This window comes from Cynocephalus volans, chromosome 3 (assembly GCF_027409185.1).
Source record: "Cynocephalus volans isolate mCynVol1 chromosome 3, mCynVol1.pri, whole genome shotgun sequence".
Taxonomy (NCBI): Eukaryota; Metazoa; Chordata; class Mammalia; order Dermoptera; family Cynocephalidae; genus Cynocephalus; species Cynocephalus volans.
This window is the reverse complement of record NC_084462.1, coordinates 130,688,360-130,710,647: the sequence shown is the minus strand read 5'-3', so window position 1 is coordinate 130,710,647 and position 22,288 is coordinate 130,688,360. Positions and strand designations below refer to the sequence as shown.

At 34.2% G+C, this 22,288-nt stretch overlaps 1 protein-coding gene across 1 annotated transcript in view; it reads left to right on the top strand.

The window, feature by feature from the left end:
- The window catches only part of MDGA2 (MAM domain containing glycosylphosphatidylinositol anchor 2), an 800,938-nt gene that overhangs the window by 720,713 nt on the left and 57,937 nt on the right, over positions 1–22,288 (top strand). The window contains exon 10 of the mRNA XM_063091085.1: positions 16,754–16,902. Coding sequence (XP_062947155.1) covers positions 16,754–16,902 — 149 coding nt within the window. The remainder of the gene's footprint in view (positions 1–16,753; positions 16,903–22,288) is intronic.

Here is a 22,288-nt window from a genome sequence, read left to right as displayed (position 1 = left end):
CTATGACATAACTTGGAGAAGGCCTTTTTGGGTTGAATATGTTTGGATATCGTTGAGCTTCCTGGATCTGAAGATCTGTGATTTTTCCTATACCTGGGAAGTTTTCTGCCACTATTTTGTTGAATATGTTTTCAATGGAATCTCCATTTCACTCCCCTTCTGGAATACCCATGACTCGGATATTTGAGCGCTTGAGGTTGTCTGATATCTCTCTCAGATTTTCTTCCATGTCCTTGATTCTTTTTTCTTTCTTTTTGTCTGCTTGTGTTATTTCAAACAGCCCATCTTCAAGTTCAGAGGTTCTCTCTTCACCTTCGACAAGCCTGCTGGTTAAACTCTCCGTTGTGTTTTTTATTTTGCTGAATAACTTCTTAAGTTCAGCAAGTTCTGCTACATTTTTTTTCAGGACATTGATTTCCTTGTACATTTCCTCTTTCAGATCCTGTATACTTTTCCTCATTTCATCATGATGTCTAGCTGAGTTTTCTTGTATCTCATTCAGTTTCCTTAGAATTATCACTCGAAATTCCTTGTCAGTTATTTCAAGGGCTTCATGTTCTATAGGATCTAGAGTTTGAGATTTATTAACTTTTGGTGGTGTACTTTCTTGATTTTTTGTATTTCTGGTATCTTTCCTTTGGTGTTTATTCATTGTGGCAGGGGGTTTCACAGTCCACCGGTTTGAGACTAATGACTAACTAGGATGTTGCTGTGGTTGCCAATTTCGTATGGCTCCCTCCGTGACTGCTCAGTTGGCCTCTAGTGCCTTGGGTGTGTGGTTGCCTCGGGTCTTGGGCTTCTCCGGGGAGCCACCTTTCTGGTCAGCTTGGACTCTGCTGGGCTGGTGGATCACGTACCATACAGTGTGTGATCTCTGTTGAGCTTTCACTTCCTGTGCAGGACTTCTCCCCGTTCCGTGTGCTCTGGCCCAGGCTGTTAGATCGTGCAGTGGCGACCCCACCTGGTGTGTGGTTTCTGTCGAGTCTCCGCCTCCCTGGCCGCACGTCTCCGCCCTCTGTGGGCACTGTGCTGGGCTGGGGCTGTCTTCTGCACCCCTCGTCTATCAGCTGGGCCTTCAAGACACTGCTTGGCACCACCTCGCCCAGGAAGTCTACCAGGTTTCTGCTAGGCACAGACGACCGGTGTCTCTGGGTGCCTTTGTAGCACTGTGTAGATCTTTCTCGGGTCTTGTTCACCTTTGTATCCCCCTGGTATAAACCGAGTCTAGCGCCCGCCTGCAGCCTGCTCTCCGGCAGGTTCAAGCGGACCTGGGAACTCTCCTACCACACTATTCCCAACCAGAAATTCGTTAGGCTTTTTTCCAAACTGGTGGCCACAGAGATGGTATCTGCCTCCCAGTAACAGGAAGTTTACTGGGGGCCGGAGTCCAGGGTGTGGTGGAGTGACAGTCGGCCCGCCCGTACTTCCTTGCCCTCCCAACACTGGCCGGGGACGCCCCACGCCACCAGCCCTGCCAGAGAACCAGGGAGGGAGTGGGAGAGGAGGCCGGCCCGCAGGCTCCAGAAAGCCCCGCGCCAGGCCAAGCAAGTGGTAGGGCTCAGTGATGGCCGAGCTGGGCAGAGCTGCCCGCACCTGGGAAAATGGAGGCAGCACTGGGGTGGTGAGTGGCCTGGTGGTGCAGGCAGGAGCCGGGTGGGCATCCGCCCCCCAAACAGAATTGGGCCAAGGGTCACTCACAGGGTTGTGCCAGGTCGGGTGCTCGCTCTCTGTCTCTGGTTTGTCGCCTTCCGTGTTCTCGGCCGCTGCCGCCTCGGGCTGTTCAGTCGCGGCGCGGCTCGGGCGCTCCCAGGAATCTTCTTTAATGCCGGCCTGAAACCTCGAATCCTGAATAGAGCAGCTGGCTGCCTTCAGCGCGGCCCCGGCCTCCGGGATCCTGGCTGCATCCACAGCAGCCCTGGCGCCGTGTTCCCTGTTTCGAGACTCGCTTTTGCAGCTAAGAAACAGTTCTTTTCCTGCTCCACACTTCAAAGCTGTTGCCTGTAAATGAGGCAGCCTCTCCTGCTGGGGGCAAAGTGGCGGTCACCCCCCACAACAATATTTCTTAGATGTGGGATTTATAGGGTGAGCCGGAAGATTCAGGATTGTTTAGAGAACAAGAGTGTGTTCACTATTACTACAGAATGGGAAATTTGTGCTAATCTCAGGAATTGGATACCATGTACATTTTTTTTTTTTGGTGGCTGGCCGGTGGGGGATTCAAACCTTGACCTTGGTATCATCAGCACTGCGTTCTAACCAACTGAGCTCACCAGCCAAGACAAGGATACCATGTACTTTTAATCATTTTCTGCTTCCACTTCTGCTTCTGTCTTATGAAATTTAACGGCACCTGTAGAATATCTTTTGCAATCTCAATTATGTCTCTGCTCTCCATGCCACCACACTCATACCCATTCTAGAATTGGCTGAGCAGCAAACACAGTTGTGATATATGAGGGAAGTAGCATAACTCCTGAAGGGAGAGTCTGTAGAGCTTTACATGAAACCAAAAGAGAAGCTCAGAATTGACCTAGAGCTATCATTGTGACTTGGCCAAATGCAGCATGCCAGATAGCTACTCGGACCTTGTGCTTTCCTCACCCACTGACAAGCAAATGGGAATGACCATTGACACGCACCGTGTACTAATGAAATGTTTTTTGAAGATGTAAAATGAAGCAAAAATAGGTTTGTGTTCTCTCTGCCTAAGGGAATATTTGCTGTGGTATTTCCATAAGGAGAGATTTCTCATAATTTTGCTTTATCCTATAAAACATTTAACATTCCTAATATAATACACATTAAGGGAGGTAGGAATCAGAGCCTCTCAGTTTGCATGCTAACTTTCTTTGTATGTTTAGATGCATTGTGTAACCTCTCTTCCTTCTGACAAAATATCCATTTGCCTCTCTTTGAGGGATGATCTGTAGACCAGACAAGGACAGACGTCTGTGTCAGTTCAGTAATTACGATGCTCTTATTAACTTTTACGATTTGCAATTCAAGCCAGGTAATATCCCTCTGCATATTTGCCCTTCCTCATCGCTGTGAAGACTAAAATAAGCTAATATTTGTCAAAGTTCTTTGTGAACTGTAAATTCTTGTGTAAATTTGAGATATTATTTTCATCTCTCAAGGTTTTTCTTGCTCCATGTGCCCATGTTTGTAGTGGTAAATTATAAAAGAATAATTTTTAAATAGAAACCACAAACATGTAATTCTGGCATGTGTCTCAGATACATAGTCGAGTAGTAGTGTATGAATGCCCCTGGGCAGGTTCTATGGTATACAAACAAAAGGATCTATACTTCAATTGAAGTATAGAATTAAAGAGCTGCCTTTTCTACTTCCTCACTCTCTCCTTCACCAATTCCCAGAGAAGCTCTTGAGATTATTTTTCTTTAAAACGTGGTTTTAATACACATAACATTTACTTAGATATTTCCAAGTAAAATATCAATGGAATTATATTTTTTATTTCCAAACTTTCTTTAATTTCCAGAGGATTTCTTATTTTCATGCCAAATGTGAAAGCTAATTGTTTCATCAAATCCAAATAATCTTTTCCAATTTTTGGACCAGATCCTATACTAAGCTTATATATTTATTTATTTATTTGACAGCTGGCCGGTATGGGGATCCAAAACTTTGACCTTGGTGTTAACAATACCGTGCTCTAACCAACTGAGCTAACCGGCCAGCCTCTAAGCTTATTTTGGAAAAAAATACCTATATTACTTATATTTTGCATCACTTTTTGTAAAGTATGTTCAGAGTTTTAGAGTAAAAGTGTTATTTATTTAAGTTGAAATGATATTTTCTGGTAAATGCATGTATTTATTTTACATTTTATGTTGCTCAAGACAAATTCATACACATATTTGATGTGCAAACCAATAAATGATTTGTATAAATATTTTGTTTTTAAGAACAATGCCAAAAAAGGGATCAAAGGTGACTTAATTGTGTTGAAATATTTCTTCATTAAAGTTTAAAGAAAATAAATGGGAATTCATTTAAATTTGTCTAGTTTAGTTTTAAAATTGCTTCAAGTTCCTGTGCTTGTTAACAATTAACAATCTAACTTTTGAAAATCTTCCTAGAGTGTTTTATTTTACTTTCTTTACTTTTTCTTTTCTTTTTTTTTTTTTTGTTTGAAGGAGGGAAAGAGTGGGAGATTAATATTTATTGAACAATTACTATTTGCACAGTTTTAATAGGTATTTTATACAAACTAATTAAATAATTTAAAAAAGAATACTCTGTATATTTGGATCCATTTGGATATACAGAGATACTTTGTTACCCTAGCCAACTTCATAGAATAATTGTCATTTTTGCAAACCAGAAAACCTAATTAAGAGTCCTTACCAGTAATGAAATGAATCAATTATTATTGTTGTTATATTAATTACACTGTATTTATTACCTATGGTATGAATAAGGAATCTTGATTTTTATTTTGATGGTGTCTGGCCAGTAAGGGGATCTGGACCCTTGACCTTGCTCTAACCAGCTGAGCTAACTGGCCAGCCCATACAGTAAATGCCATCATGGACTTTTCTGAAAAGTGTTTTAAACTGGGGAGAAATCTCACAGTGGAAAACATAATCACATTATTTTCCAACTTACATGTATTATTTCTGGTGTGAACATTTAATGGTGTGGTAAAACAGACCCTTTTTTGTAAGACTGAAGTAATTACTAACCATACTACTTCTGAAAATCCTGCTTACTTGCCTGCCTATTTCAGTCTAAGTGACTTCTCTCCTAATAACCAATGGCAGAATTCACGGTGAATTATAGTCTCTGGATCTGATCATCATGTTTTTAGTTTCTGCCTTTTAGCTACAGGCCTGGAGACCATCTTCTTGGGCTGTATTTAATGATTTCTGCCTTCCTAGAGATTAAGGAAAAGGCTAAAGTATTAATACAGGAAGATGATTTTAGGAGAGTTTATAAAATTGGATCTGTGTTCGTTCTACCTTTCAAATATTAAAGTAAAAAGGATTTTTAAATTTAGACAATTTGAATACATTATAGTTAAACAATTTCTCAAGTAGATATTTCTATAAACATATTTCCTATAAATATCTAATCATTTAAACAAATCTGTAAAGGAACATTGGGTTATATAATGGGATATTATTTTTATGTAAACAAACTATTGAAGCAAATTATAAAAAAAAGTAAGTTATAAGTTAATACAAATCTAAGTACCTTCTTTCAATTTTTTTAAATAGGAAAAAAATTGGTGTCTCCATAATTTCACTTAATACCTATCATGCTTTATGCCAATACATTTTAATAAAGGATGTGAACTACACGATACTATCTTATGAGCATAACATAAGGATTCTGCTATGTGACATTTTCTCCCAATGCATCTTTGAAAATTGTGTTAATAATCCTAATCAACTTTGAACCTATGTGGGTCACAAAGTGGCAAGTAAGAAAGCTTTTTATTTAATAATTGAGATTTGTCAACTTCTGGGTTATGTATACACACGTTATTCTATTTTGCTCTCTATCAGTTTTGTTATTCCAGTAGTATTCTTTAATAATCTATTGATTATACCAACAATATTTATTTATTTAAATAAAAATTTAATGGAAATTTTTGTAAAGACTTTCATTAATATGACTACAGTTAAAGTGACAACACTATCTCATTTACCCTAAAAAAAAGTTAAACTGAAAAAAATTGGGATAAATTTTTTTTTCTACATTACAAATAGAAATAACGAAACAGTCTTCCAAGTTCCTACGAAATTGGAAATTGGTCGTACATATTTTAATTCTCTGTTCTGGGGAGATATTTTCACCAATAATAACACATTTAAAAATGATTTTCCAATTAACCAAATTTCAGTTAATGTACATGTGATGACAACTATGTAAGCAGTAAGTGCCTGAATTACTCTCCCTTTCCCACCAAAAGACCAGATGCAAATGACTATTTCAATGAAAATTTTTAACAGAGATTTCTTTTGAGTTCAATTAATTTTTCCAGATTTCAACTGATGGGACAATCTATAAAAGAAGAGGTATCTTCCATCTTTGTCTTTTAAAAAAATTAATTTAAACAATTAACTATATAAAGGGCAATAAAATATGATGGGGGCAGTGAAGATAATATAGCGTATTACAGTAATCACCTTATCGAAAAAAGCAAGATGTAAAAATAGGGTTTTTATGAATCATTCAGAAGAAAGAAAGGATATACCAGAGCAGTTAGTTAAAACACAGTGAGATTAACTCTCTTCAATTTCAAGTATGTATGAGAGATAGAATCTTGAATCTTAGTTGTTATTTGTCATTAAATAAGTTCTAATATAAAATTAATCAAGTGGAATGAGTGCTTATTTTAATTGAAATTTTCTTCTAAAGGTTTTCATATTTACAAAATTTTGAAAACATTCATGATATCTCTATTCTAAATATTATGTTTATTAATCTACTAATGTTTGTTTGTTTACTGATATTGGTATATCAGAGAATAATGTGTAGAATACCAAAAAGGATATGAGAGTAATTGACCTTTTTTTTTTTGAAAATACACTGATGACATCTTAAATCCATTTCAATTTGTTTTAGGGAACTTTTAAAAAGTATTGCTTCTACTACATCTGCAAACTGCAATTGGTACTTAGTTTTAATCAAATGTCTGTGGGAAACAAAATAAATTCAGGTAAAATTTATCAAAGTCTTTTGCCAGTGTCTGGCTATTGAATATAAGAAATATTGAACTCAGTCTTTTCATTTTTTGCATCATTTTTTTCTTCCTTGGGTGTTGAATACTCATGAAAGGAATAGTTCTTCAGCTGTAAGTAAATATTTAGAATTGAAATGACATTGTCAATTCTGAAATTCGTAAAAATAGGAACATAAATAACCTGTCAGCTCATTGCAGGGCTAGATGAATTTTGCATTTATGCTTGTATTATATCACCCTCTCAAATTATATCATCATGGTATACATGCATTTATAAAACTGTGTGTGTCTTAAGCATGTATCAGGTCAAATGTTGTTTATATATTTACATTATTTAAAATATGTATTAGTTAAAAGTTAAAAAGACTCTTGAAGCATGCTTTCATTTTATTCACTTAATTATCAAATCAACTAGATGATTAAAAAGGGCATATATATATATATATATATATATATATATATATATATATATTCTCAGACACTGTCTAATTTAATTAGATGTTTGCCCTACCAAAAAAGACTGTATTGTCAAAACAAGCTCACACAGGTCTTTCATAACCTTCATCTTTAGTAATAAATTAGCAAAATACATAAGTAAAAAACTGCCATTGGCCCAGTGTTCATATCTAAGAGGTCCCAAATCCATTGGATAGAGCTTCCGCGTATTCCTTTTCTATTTTGAGGGGTTTGACATAACATGAGTGGTAAATTCATCTAGGGTTCAAATAGCCCAGGGAATATGGGTTTGGAGTCCAAAATTTGTATTTTGCTAGGCACAAAATTAGAAATTCTATGTGGTTAACTTTCATTCTTTATTACAACTGTAGTTAACAAATACGTAAGTTGCATATTTCTTTAAAATAAGCAATTTAGCAGACAGGGAGAGCCTAATAAAGACATTATTTTAGATACAAACTTAGTATATCCTGAATTCTTAGATAAGAACTTGGCAATTTAGTAACTTAATACTTTGTGAATCCTAACATCCCCAAATTATTTAATACAGAGCTTAGCGAACTATGGCCTATGAGCTTTGGCTCATGGATTTGTCCAGTCCACCAACTGTTTTTGTATAGCCTGTGAGCTAAGAATGATTTTTACGTTTTTAATGGTTGGGAAAAATTCAAAAGAAGAATAATTCAGGACATGTGAAACATGAAATTCACATTTGTGTCCATAAAATTTTATTGGAACACAGACTGTGTCCATTCAGTATTATCTAGTGCTGCTTTCTCTCTAAAATGGTATAGTTGAATGGCTGTGTCAGATATCTTGTAACTCATGATTTAAAGTCTAAAATAATTACCATCTGACCCCACCCAGAAAAAGTTTGCTGAGGCCTGGTTTAGAAGATGGTCTGCTTGATGTCCAGATCACCTAAAGCCTCCTCGAGGAGGAAGAAAGCAATGAAGTTGCTTTTAAAATTTTTTCTTCCTAGTGTGTATGCTAATATAACCTTATGAAAGCTCTCTAAATAATGCCTTAACTACAATCAGAAATAAGAACACATAAGTGTTATATTACTTTTATACTGATGATCTCATTTTATTTTCTCTGTGCAAAAATTGTCCTAAATGTTTCAATGATGAACTAACATTATTAAACACACAGGCATGCCTTAGGAAGGTTACTCTCGGTCAGTAGCATTACACTATTTAATGGCTATAATTAAATAAAACAGAGGTTTTATTTAGAGACCTTATCTATTATACCATAATTTTCTTTCTTTTTTTTTAAATCTTTAATGCAGGTGAGGATTGAGACATTAGGATTATTCTGAAACAACAGGTTGTATGTAGTTGCTTTGCATTGTTCAGTACTCTTTACTGGCCCCAATTATGTCTAAATATGAGCAAGGGCCTCAATAAGAAATAAAAATGATTTTACAGAAAATATTTTCAGAAATTTTTGTATATTAATATGACATTACAATGTATTTTCCTAATTAAATGTTAAGTATAATAGTATAAAAAATTATCATAGAAGAAAGAGTAACTAAAGGAAGGAAGGATAATCAGGATTAAGGTATCAAAAGATGGATAAGAATTAAAAAGCAGAGAGGAGTTGCACAAGCAAAGCGTTTTGGTTTATGGGATCAAGGTCTGTGAGGATAAACTGGAGTTTCAGAAGCTTTCAGTCACTGGCATGCTGAGTCACTGGAATGTGGGAAGAGAAATGCAATCAGGTAGAAAAGTTCGCTGATTGATTTATTCAACAAATACTGAGCGATAATGCTTTTGTTGGTGTGAAATAATGAGTGAAATTAGATGTTATTAGAACAGACTGTAATGGTCACAAACAAAAGACTATCTAAAAGATGAATCGCAAATGCAGGGGAGGAAAGAGGCAAAGATGAGTGGCGAAGATTTCCCTTTACAATGAATTTAGCCAGAAATCCCATACAGCTTGCTCTCAGTTTCCACAGGTTTATTTTCTTCATAAAAATGCCTTAGGCATATTATTAGGAATTTATCAGTTCCTAAAGTAAATTCGTATATTTGTTGAAAGTATTGTTCTAGTGACAATGTTTTTTAAATGATGCTAAATTTGTTATATTTTTTTTCCAGATAGAAAATAGGAGCACTAACTTGATATAGAATATTTTAAATTAAATCATTTTTGGAGAGTGAGAAACCTGTTTCTTTAGCAGTTTAGTTTTGCATAGGCATAACCTACAAAATAAACCATAATGTTGTAACCAAAGCAACTATACCTTAAGCCTGAGCAGATTTAAAGGCATTATATAGAAATCCCTGTGATTTGTAAAGACTGACAATATTATCAATAGTTTTATTATTTAACCAAGCAATAAACCTGCTCCTCAGGACTGTAAATCCTAAAAAAAAAGCTCTTTAGTGCTAAAGTATGGTCACTAGGCAGCCTGCCTTAGTGTCATATGCCCAGCAATTACTCCAGCAGAAGAAAATGAATTCATGTAAGGGATGAATACAACCAGTTTTGTTGCAATTTAAAAAATCATGTCGTTGACAATGATTGGTCATTTGAAAATACAGTGGCTGTCTCTAAATGGGAAGACACAATATGGATAAACACTTCTCTGTCTCAAGCACAAAGGCACTTCACCTAAGTGATTTAGCTGGGTTATAAATAGTTACACACATTTTGCATTTGTTTTTAAAATTAACTCTAAGCAATCTTTAACAGAGATGTTGTCATTGACTTACAGTTGTGAAGACTGTCTATGTATAGTAGCCAATCTATGTATCTAAATGCAGTATGACTCTGACTCCAAAATCATTTGACTCTATTGGTTACCTTCTACTAAAAATGTGTACAGGCAGAGAGCTGTGGTTCATATGTGATTCCTAGAAGACTTAAAAAAAAAATCAGTGTATTATTAGTGTTTGTCTTTAGTTTGCCATAATCTTTAGTAGCTTCTCTTGTATTAATCAATACACATTTGAGAAGCTCTAAATAAGATTTTGTCATTTTCTATACTTTGCAACTGTGTTTTTGTGAAATTCTTTTTTTTACAACCATTTTGGTTTTTATTTTAGTTCCCGTTCAATTCTTTGTTATCACTGAGTTCTTTTCACACTGGGAAATGAAAATCAGTGGATCTACTATAAATTTTTTTTCTCCCACTTAAGTAAGCACTGGTAAAAATAATTTCAAAATAACTGAACTATAGGGTAAATATTCAACACATTATTGTATCAAGCAAGATGCTTCACAAATTAGCGTTGACCTGTTCCTGTTTTATTCGAGCACAGACATCTTGTCAGCCATTGTAGTAAGGGCTGATGATACCAGCCCTGTTCTTCAGAAGTGCATAATTTGGTAGGAAAGGTGGGCACGGAATGTTAAAACCATACTACATCACATTGTAGTTTTTAAAATAATTTCTATAACATGTTCATTTTTCTCCACTTAAGGTCATGCTTTATTTGTTCTCTTCTTAATTCTTCCATTAACTACACTTGTCTGTCTGGGGAATTTCTCCTCCTTTAATATCAATAGAAATATCATTCACCCTTTGAGGCTTATTATCAGTCCCAATAGAGAGTATTAATTATTATTTCATAGAAGGTTCCATGGTGTTTGTTTACAATTCTCTATTGTATGACTTCAACTGTGTTAACCATACTTATTTAAAAATTCTGTTTCATATTCGATTATCTGAAGTTTAATCCTTCTTAGTCACTCACAGTGGAGCATTTTCTTGTGTGTTTGTAATGATGGGTTTTCAATTTATACCCATTGGGATTCGGAGGAAGTTGATTTGGAGGAATTCTCTGCACTGTAACTTGACAGTGTGTCTTTCAAAACCAGTTAGTCACTGGCTCTTCTCAAGCACTCCAGCGGTATCACTAGCCAAGGATTTTTCTTTTATGTTAATGTAAGCATTTTTGTCATCTTCCTATACTGATGAGAGGCACTTTTTTCTAGAATACCCTCTGTCTGAGTATATAGCTTTTTATGAATTTTGATAATATGTGGTGGCTTCATTTCCATCTTCTCATTTTGCACTTGTCCATTAACCTTATCTCCTTGGACCTGAAAATCTATCTCCCATGGATACAAAGACCAAAAACACTTTTTAATTTTCTTTCCAAACTCTTACTCAGTGTCTGGTCTTTAGTTTTTTCACTCCCTGGAAAATTCCCTTTCTTGCTTACAAGCTAACATATACCTCTAAAAAGATGTTTGTTATGATTTAGTTTAGCGTTTCTATTAAAAATTTCAGATTAGTTTTTGTTTTAGTGACTCTGTTATACCCACAGATATATCAGAGTTTTTCGTGTGGCTTTCTCTTTCTATATTATGCAGTGTGAGATAAAATGGACCTGATTTTTTTTATTTGAACTTTGTCAGCACCTCCTGGAAAAGTGACATGTATTAGCTACTTGATATCTCTTCTAAAAAGTAAAAACTTAACAGACATCCCTCACACATGAAAACATGTTCTATAAATCTTTTCCTAAACCAAATTAAGCTATTTTGTTTAAATTTATTTTCCTACATCCTATTTTCCTAAATGTGAACTGCTTTCATACATGGTCTTGACCACTGTCGTACACTTTTGATGCTGAAGGTAGGGTCCAGGAGGCCCAGTAGTCAGCCTCAGTTCACCCCATCCTCTGACCAGGTTCTTGACTCTGCCACAAGAAAGAATTCAAGGGCAGAATCATAGTACAAAGTGCGAACAATTTAGTAAAACAGATAAGAAATACAAGTTCCACAGAAGAAGTATGGCATAGCTCCAGAGACTGAGCAGGGCCCACACCAAGTCTAACACAAAATCAAGAGATACACACTTAAAAAGTTCAGTACAAAATGCAGGCTGGCTCAAGAAAGTGAGCAGCTGCTTGCTGAAAGTAAGTTCAATACAAATACACTTTGCTTCAGCCAGCAAAGTGTGGGCTGCCTCCACTCCAGGAAAACGAACAAGAACACTGCCTTCTGCGGGAATTTGGTTTTTATAATTTCACTAACTAATGAATATTCAATTAAGGGGGTGGTTTTCACTTATTTAACATTAGTCTTGCACATGCTCAGTTGGTCTCATCCTGGAGGGTGTTCATTGGTCAAGTCCTGTCACATGCACCAGGCATATTCAGAAATGTTCTGTGCTCTCTAGCACCTCTAGTGGAAGGTCATTCAACCACCAGGGTTACATAACCCCTCTTTACTGAGCATGCCCAGCCACTGGATTTGCATAAGCCAGCCCCTTGTGGTTGCATTTTCCCTATGTTGGTGCTGAAAATAGGTGTAACTGGAATAGTAACATTCCTGTAGGGGAGATCCTAGATGTTGGGGCCTCAGACCTGGGGGAGTGGCTAGAAACCCAGAGGCATGTCCTGAAACCTGAACCCAGGGAAACTGAACACCTTCTATCTCACTCTCTCTTTTTTTTATTACAAAGACTGCATTGACATTACTAAAATCAATTAATATGGCCAAGCACATTTCAAGTGTTTTTAATGACAATGATGATTATTTTAGTTTATATTTAATATGTAAAATTATATTCTGAAATCTCCAATTATTTTTCAAAAGCTTTTGCAAAATAGAATACTTGTACTTTTATATAAATTCTGTGCAATATCTTGAGCAACACACTTTTTTCTATATATATTTTATATTCTTAAAAATATTTTAAAGATATTTTAAAGTTCTAAGATCTATATATAATCATATGTAACGTATCTAAAAAATTATCTCTCAATTTAGATAATGAATGTATTTCTAGGTCAGTTAATCTAAAAAGATTTAAAATGGAGCAACATTGTATAAAAATAAAATAAGAATAAATGTAAAAGAGTATGAAAATTTTCTCGGTATGCTTTCTGGAAGAAGAAGAAAAATGCTGGAAGTATAAAAAAAGAAAAAAGAAATCACGAGTTCTTTCACTGTTCAACCAGCAGACGTCACGTTTTGTTGTCAGAGTTTAAGATTATTATAAGGGTATTTCCTTGGTATTACCCTGTGCTTCTTAAAAGCAAGCACATTAACATTAACTGTGATTGGCTCTGAATCAGAGAAGAAAATTGCATATTTTTAAAAAATTTTAATATACATTCCTTAAATGAAATCAGTAAGCATTTTTTTCTTTTTGAGGTTTTTTCAAAGGTTTTTCACTTTTAACTTCAGGGTAGTACAATTATTCAACTAAAATAAAGCTTCCTCTAATTTTGTGTGTGTGTGTGTGTGTGTTTTAGTGGCTGGCCATATGGAGATCAGAACCCTTGATTTTGGTGTTGTAAGGCTATGTTCTAACCAACTGAGCTAACTGGCCAGCTCTAATTTTGTTTTTAAAAGTTATGAAGCAAAGTCAAAATTGTAATGGGCCTTATGGTATTTGATTATTTATTATATCATCTTCTATGTGTTATCACCATCTCCACTCCGTCCCTAAGTGTTTTAACCTATAGTAGGAGACATTGGAATAATCTCTAAAGTATTTTTTAATCTAATGTTCCATGAGTCAACCAATGCAGATAAAATAAAGTATTTTTAGAATACACTGGAAAGCTTTTGTAATAGTACGTTATTAAACATAAAGATAATTATAGAATTTTACACTGTTTGATCCACAAAGAATATTTAAATTAAGGTTTGATTGAAGCTTAATTTTTTCATTACCTTCAAAATGGATCTTAATAAACAAATTCATATTATTCACAAGGTCATGAGGCTTTTTGTTTTTATTTCAGGGTCAAACAGCTTCAATAACCTTAAAAGTATTAATTTTGATAATCTCCCTAGAATGATGGCAATTTGCATTTATGACATGTGGCCAATTACCCCCACTGGCAGTCAACAAAAAGTCAGCTATGCTAGGATATCTACTTTCTGAAATTCTCAGAATGTGATTTTCTGTCATCATTTTATCCTCCTTTGCCCATTGACTGACCTCTCTGTCTTGATCAGAGATGGGGGCTGCTGTATCAGGTGTGCTGCTGCCAGCCTCACAGCAGAGGGAGAAGACCAAAGAGATTTTTCTTGTGGATTTAGAATTAGTTTTGATGTCTTTAGTTGTACAGATGTGGAGGTAATTTCAGGAGAAAAATTTCAGCCTTTTTAAAGCATTCTAGAATGCATGGTCTGCAGTCTGTTGCATCAGAATAAACTGTGGTATTTGTTAAATATCTGGATTCCTGGAACTTGTTTTAGAGATGAACTCATAGTTGTGCATACTAAATTAGGAGAAACATAATTTTTTACAACACGTGTATGCTCTTTCAAGGGGAATACATTTAAAATGTCATGAGATAATTTAGAAGTGCCAGTCCCTCCATATTTAAACCATATTTGATCTAAAATTAGTTAAGGTATCAAATCTTATTTGAAGTAGGCAAATGTTTTACAGCATCCTGCAGATTCAGGACTGAAAGGTACTTTAGTGGCCATCTTGTAGGCAGATACCCATCTCAGCCCTGCTAGATGGCTATTTAGTTATTGACTAATACCTCTAGAGAAAGGAAATCCATAGTCTACTGAGGTAGACCATTCCATATTCAGTCAGAGATCATTGATAGAACATTTGTAAGTCAAAATATGCATCCTTTTAATAGCCAATCACTGGTATTCATTTTATTCCATAGATCTGTTAACATTTAGTCTGATTTCCTTTCTCTGTGATAGATTTTCAACTCTTAGAAAACTCTATTCACCCGCTTTTGAGAGAGATTTCTTTTCTTTTCCATGCTACATAGGCCCTAGTTATGACTCTTTCCTCTCCTCCTCTTTGAATGTATCCTTCTTTTTTTTAAGGAAGTGCTACTTAGAAATGAATCAATATTCTTTGTGTTTCCTCCTCAGTTAAACAACAAAAGCAACCCCCATTCTCTATAAAAAAAAACAACAACAACACAAGACTCTCATCTCCCCTATTAAATCTAGACACTACTCTCTAAATAAAACACTCGAGGTTTACATTATTCAACTAAGCTTCTCATTACTTCATTTGTAGGTGTTTGTTATTTATTTTAATCAAAACTTTTAGCTCTTTGTCTCAGCTACTACAAAATTCACCTCCCCAATTCCATTTTGAGAAATCTGTTTCAAATATGAGTTGTTAAGAATGTTTTAAGTATTGATTCCTTCATTCAGTATATTGTTTTCCTCTCATCTGTATTTTGCTCTTAAATGTGAACATGAATTTGTAGTATTATTTAGTAATAAGTAAAAGAAGAAATTAAAATGAATATGGTGGCTTTTTTCTAAAAACTTCTTTCATTTGATAACCCATTTTTCAATTCAACTGAATAAATATTCACAGAACATTTTTTAAAATGCATACAATTTTGATTTAGGGGACTTTGCCAAATGTGAGTTCAGATATTTAATTCACTATATTTAATTTTTCTAGTAAATTTTACTAGTAAATCTGTCAAAAATTAAACAGTGTATCTGACATCATTGGTGAAACTCTTCAGAATAATCGAGACCGTCATTTCCATTCTTAGTGTTCAAAATTTATCCTTTAATTGTGTGCTATACATTTTTCTGTATCAACTCTTCTGCAACCCTTAGATGACAGTAAGTGATGATGAAGAAATATGCAAACCGAGGTAAGAGAAGTTCCCGTGTATAGCAAAAAACCCAGTAGGACATTTAATATTTAATCAAATTTTAAAAAAAGAAAAGGTGTTAACGAGTGATGATAAAAATAAAATTTTTCAACTTACCCAGTAAGAATTGCAAAGCTATTTTAAAAGTCTCAGAAAATGTAAGCAATTTCCATAAAAAATGAGTCTACATCTCCTCATTCAGTGTATCCCTAATGCCTAGCACAGTACTTGGTATTTAACAGGCACTCACTAAATATTATTATTAAATTATAAAATAAATCTTAAAAATCTGTATTGCAGAATATTGGAAAGTTGTATCTATATTTCCCAGTGATCTGCACACGGCAAACTGAGATGGTTTGTACACTATATGTACTTCACACTTCCGTAAAACTCAAATGAAAGCTTTTTTATTGGCTGAAGTTCTTTTGTTATTAATTTATTGTTTTAAATTTGAAGTTCAAATTTATTGATCAAAACCACAGGTAATACAAACACAAATTTTCATTTTCACAAACTTTTTTCAGCATAATTGATCACTCACTTCCTGATACACTTCTTTTGACCTATAGGATAGTGCATTTTTGGTTTTCCTCCTATTCACTTGTTTCATCTCAGGCCTTTGTGTGGTTCTTGTCACTTCCCATAACTCTTAACCTTGGATCGCCCCCGTGCTCAGACCTTCTTCTTTGCTTATGCAAGCTCTCTTGAATAAGCTCATCAGTCTCATGGCTTTAAATTTAAGTTCTACGTGTATGCCTATGGTCATCCTTGATTATTCTCTTTTTCTCATGCTGCTCATCCAATCAACAAGGAAATCTGGCATCTATTCTCAAAACCTATCTAGAAAATTGATTGGATTTTAATAATATGACTTTTCAAGAAAAGAATTACTTATAAAACATACAGTAGAAAGTGATAAAAGGCCCAAAGAGAATAATATGCATGTTTAAACTATAATATGTCAGCATTCAAATTTAAGCACACTTTCTGTTTTTAGGAAAGGCCTATGCTCCAGAATTCTATTACGATACCTATAATCCTGTGTGGCAGAACAGACACCGTGTTTATTCCTACAGTCTCCAGTGGACACAAATGAATCCTGATGCAGTGGATCGGATTGTCGCATACAGGTTGGGTATAAGGCAGGTGAGAAATTTAATTCATATCTTTTTTTCCTTGTGGTCCTTTGTGAACACCTTGTTGCTGTAATTTTTCTAAACATTTTACATGAATTCCAGAATATATTTTTTATATCAAAGATAATATTACACAAACTGTTCTGAATTACTTTGAAATATTTGAAATTAATTTACACATTTTCCAGTATGATAGCAGACACATTAAAGTGATATCCTTTGAGCTTTCTGGAAACATTTATCACAAGCTCTGCTACAGAAATTACATGGTATAATTACCATGAAAGGAATTTATTTAGGATGTGCTCCCTCTTACCTATACTGCATAATTATTTGTCTTGTTTTCTAAGAAGCTGAAAGTCTTACATATTTTTACACTAAGGGTTCAAGAATGTTTTAAAAGTTAATTTAATATGTCTGAAGAATAGAAATACTTTAGTAAAATGAGAAGAAATAATAAAGTATGATATTTCCCTAAGGTAGCTGAAGATTATGTGTTACGCTGAAAAAATAATATGTTTTACAAATGAACCCCTGTTAAACTCATCCTTTGTTGGTATACATGGTCAATATAAGTCCTTACATTGTGTTGTCAGATCGCATACTGTCTGGGTGACTGTTTCAGCATAAAACATGTTTGAATATTTATCTGATTGCCACATAATCTATTATCTCATCCTTAAAATTTTGTATTATTCACAGATTTGCAAAGTGTGTGTTCCACTGCCTTAATTAAATTGCAGGATAACATTTTGAGTTACGACAGTAGAAAGGACAAAGTTTGCTTGGGGAAAGATTGATTAACGTCCAACAATCCATTCAGCTCTTCTATCATAAAATTGTGGTTTTTCTATCTTGCTCATAAAGTTACAATAAGAGACCTTGTAAGATAGCATCATTCAAATAAGAAACACTGTAAATTGAATATTCTTAAACTGTGTGTTTGATAATCTGAAAAAAGTAAAAGAGCTTTTCTAGTGAAAATATCCTGCCATTTGATAATTGCTGCTTACTTATCTAAGTGCTCACAGGTCATTGATAAAGCAAAATACAGTGGACCATTCAGCAAGTTTCTCCTATTACCCTTCGTTTACATTGGTCCCTAGGAAAATCTCAGTCAATCTCAAATCCATCTCAAACTTGTTTGTTCAACTTGTTCTTATTGACCGTCTTCCTTGATGGAGAAGATAACAACAAAACAAATTAACAGTTCTTCTTCCCTCAGCTTATCCTTTTCTTTTTTTTTTTCTTTTCTTTTCTTAAGACAGCTAATATTTTTAAACCTTTCATATTTGAGGCATCTCAGAGCATTCTTGACTTCACAAATCTCGCACTCTTTTTTTTTAACTCCTTACCACATCTCGTTTGGTCATTTACAGTTATCTTTTACCAGGCATGTTTTTTTTTTTTTTTAAATCTAAGAACCTAAAACCAAATTGGTATTTGTAAAATTAAATTGTTTTCTTTAGGTGTCTTTTGCTATGTTCTGGCTATAGGTTTATTTGCAAAGATAGAATCAGAATTGTATCTTTAGTTTCTGAGTTGTCTAATCAGTTAGATTTTCTGAGAATCTCTGGGCAACTTCCCACTGCTAGTTGCAGGGCTGCCTGTTGTAAGTCTACAGAATTTACCCAACTTTGCTCCTCATTTCCTTCCGTTACTCTAAAGTGCCTCAAATACTTTGTTCCCACCTAATGTCTCTGTTGTATATGAAAGTCAGAAACATTCTCTGTAAGTCAAATTTAACAGAAAAATAATAACCAGTGAAGTCTCTCAACCCCCAAATAGAAGACAGATTTTAGCAGAGTTAGAATTCCTCCCAGGAGGGATCCAATTAATTAAATCCCCTCTTTCCAGTTTATATCTTGTACTCATTCCTAGCAAACTATCTTGTGTAATATTTTTTGTTAGGCTATTTTCCAATGATAATTTCTCTTTTTTGAATTTCCCTCCCTGACACAAACATCTTTTTAAAATTTCTGTCTTTATATTTTTTGACTATAAAGCTGGTGTATAATATCTCCCTGATATGCAGTGACACATATTTCCCAGTCATTGCATTGTTCTTTTTGACCAAATTAGTTGGATAATTTTCTCTTGCTCTGCTTTGTTAGAATAAATTATATATATATGTGTGTGTATAAATTTCCCTTTACTATGTTTTGTTAAAATAATGAATTGTAGACAAACCTGGCTTCCAAGTTTAGCCAATTAGCCTTCTAATTTTTTAGTTATATAACCCTGAGCATGTTTCTGAACATAGCAAACCTGGGTTCCTATCCTGTAAATCCAAGATGATGCTACCTGTCAGGCAATTGGAGCATGGAATTGAAGATGTCCCCCACGTGTCCCACAAGCCAGGCACTCTTTGCACAGACATTTGTGGCAATTCTTATAGTCATCTGCCACGGTTGTATGAGGATTGAAAGAAAAAAAAGAAGAGTGTATTTTAAGAGCTTAACATATCTGATATTATTATTTTAGTTTTATTTACTATACTGCATATCTTAAGCCTAATTACTATATTATTCCTAGCCATGATTTTCACAAAGTAATTTCCAGACATTTTTTTCACTATATCTTATTTTTATTTTAAACCTATTGTCCTCCGTAAGATCCATTTTATTGATTTACATTTTTCTTTCCCACTGTGAGTCTTCGTTTAAAGCCTTCTTGATCGGATCAGTAAGTCTCCTGCTAATACTGTTCTTTCCACGTTTTGTGAGATACTTGCTATCCACTAGAGGAAAACGTATTTCTGGTGTTATAAACCATGGCCCAGAAAGCAAATCCTTTCCCTTATCAATTTTTAATGCTAATTATTTGCCAAAGCATCCTTTTCTGGCCTTCTTTGTTCTTAAGATTTTCTTTTATACTTAGAAAATTTTTTTTCCAAGGGTGCTTTTTTATGACGCTCTATTCTAATTGGTAATTTTACTCAGATAATATATCTGCTACAGGAGAGAGAAACTTTGCTATATCTTTTTGGAATGTCTCAGTAAATAGTAATGGCCTTGTGCTATTCTGCCAATGTGAACAGGAAGACGATGTTTGTAGATGGGGTGCAGAAGAGAAAGAGTATGTATACCCACTTTTCTTTTTCCTGCTATCATATTCTTTACACTCAGCCCTCCCACGAAAAATTTGTATATGCAAAATGGCCTCAATAAGCAACATTTCCTTTTAAGATCCACTTACACACAAAAGTTTAGGATGATAAGGCAAAAGCGTTTAGATACAATTAAATTGATACAGTTCTTTTTAAAAAGGCCTGTTTTAATAATAGAAAACAAAAGTGTGAATGTAAATTTTATTTTTCCATATTATCTTAGAAAATTTAGATTCCTAAATGTATGTTTGATATTGGCATTTTCTTAGAACACAATCATACACCAGCATTTTTTTAAAAAAATCACTAAGTTCTGATCTGATTATCATTTCTTTTTTTTTCAAGATGACTGGTAAGGGGATCTTAACCCTTAGCTTGGTGTTGTCAGCACCACGCTCTTCAAGTGAGCCAACCGGCCATCCCTATGCAGGGATCTGAACCTGTGAGCCATGGGGCCCTGATTATCATTTTAATGAGGATTTTATGTTACATGTATGTGGCCTTTTTAATATCCCGAGTGATCCCAGAATCTTGAATCAAAGAGCTTTTGAACATAGTCAACATCACGTGAGCAGTATTTAAAATAAACTGTGCTAAGAATGTGGCAACATAATTTTTTTTAGAAAACTGGATTTTTCCCGCCATTAATTACTATTTATGTCTTTGATTATGAGATCAGCTTTTTTTCAAGGGATTATTAATTTGAGTTATATATTTTACGATTTTAAAGTCTTATTTTTAGGCCATATTTTTATTTTAAGCCTATAGATCTAAATAATTTTTTCTATCTATAAAATACCTAGACTTTCTAGTACAAAATATCTTCCCATTTAATATCAAACCTGATCTTAATTACACAGTATGTTTGTATATCACATAAAGTCCGGAAAACAAATTTGATTCTTTAAGACTAATAGCAAATTCAGTTCTAAGGAACTATACTTTTTTTTTAATGAAGAAAATCTTGTTACCTATTAAATTAAGTACGATTGTAAAATCGCTGCTGAGTTATTAAACTCATAGCTGGATGGGGTTGGTAAACTGAACCCAGCATTTCTCTCACCTTTCTGGTGATGTTAACTGACTCCTTTGGTTAAACTTTATGTTATGTATTTAAATGTGAGGAACATTGAGTCAGAATTTGAGTATTGGTTTGTATACTTTTCTTACAAAATTCTCCACTCTGTCTAGAAAAAAGCACTAACTTCTGGAATCACTGCTTTAGAAAACTTAAAAAGAGAACAAAAATATCACAGGAAGCTAAAAAATTATTGGAAAGAAATTTGAGGGAAAAAAAGTTTTTTCAAAATCTCCATGTCCTTAAGTTATACATTTTTAGGCTTAACTGAGCAATTGTTTAATCTTCTTAGACAGCTACTAGTCTCCAATTATTTGCTTCATTTGTTGCTTAACAGGAAAGAGAAAAGGTTATTTGAATGTCTGTTTTCCTTGGTGTATAGGCAATTAAGAAACAAGCAAAACTGTTTCCAAGCTATCGAAAAATACTAAACAACAAAAACATCATTTGACTACTTTTGAAACATACGCAATTATACCTTTTAGTTATAAAGGATTTTAGAGTTTTATACAATTTTCTTTTTATATTCTGCCAAAGAGATGCAAAACGAGTGTGACTTTTTGACTGTCACCTTTGGAAAGTATGATGTTTTATTTAATAAAATACCTTCCTCGCCCCTGTTTTTGTCTTAAGTCATAATGTATTAAAGTGCTTAGAGTTATTATACTCATTTGCTAACCAATTCAGTCAATAAAACTTTGAATAAATTAATCATAGAGTAATTGCAAGAAATTAAAAAATGAAGAAGTATTGTCCTTAGTGTCCTTAATGTTAAAATAAGTGCTATCATAGAAATATATACAAAATGCCATAGAAATAGGTTTGGGAGTAGTTAGCACTGCTAGGTAATGAGCTAAGAGACATGATCAGTAAGATGAAAACTTTGTTAGTTTTATAGGTTTATTCCCAAATTTTCTTCTTAAACAGTAATCACCAATAATTACTAATCAAGAAATCTCTAATCAAAAACAATTGGGGGGATAGTTAATCACTGGATGAATTTATTATACATTTCATTTTGATCTTCAAAGATGTGACTATAATTACTGAGCTACTGCTTATTCTTCTTTCCAGTTAAGACACTTTGAAAAGTTACTTTACTAAATAATTCATTGCTTATGTCGCTTATTAAAGGTTTAACTATGATACAGTCTAAAGATGCTGAAGGAGAATGGTAGGATAAGACAGAAGTGAAGTTCACGTAATGCA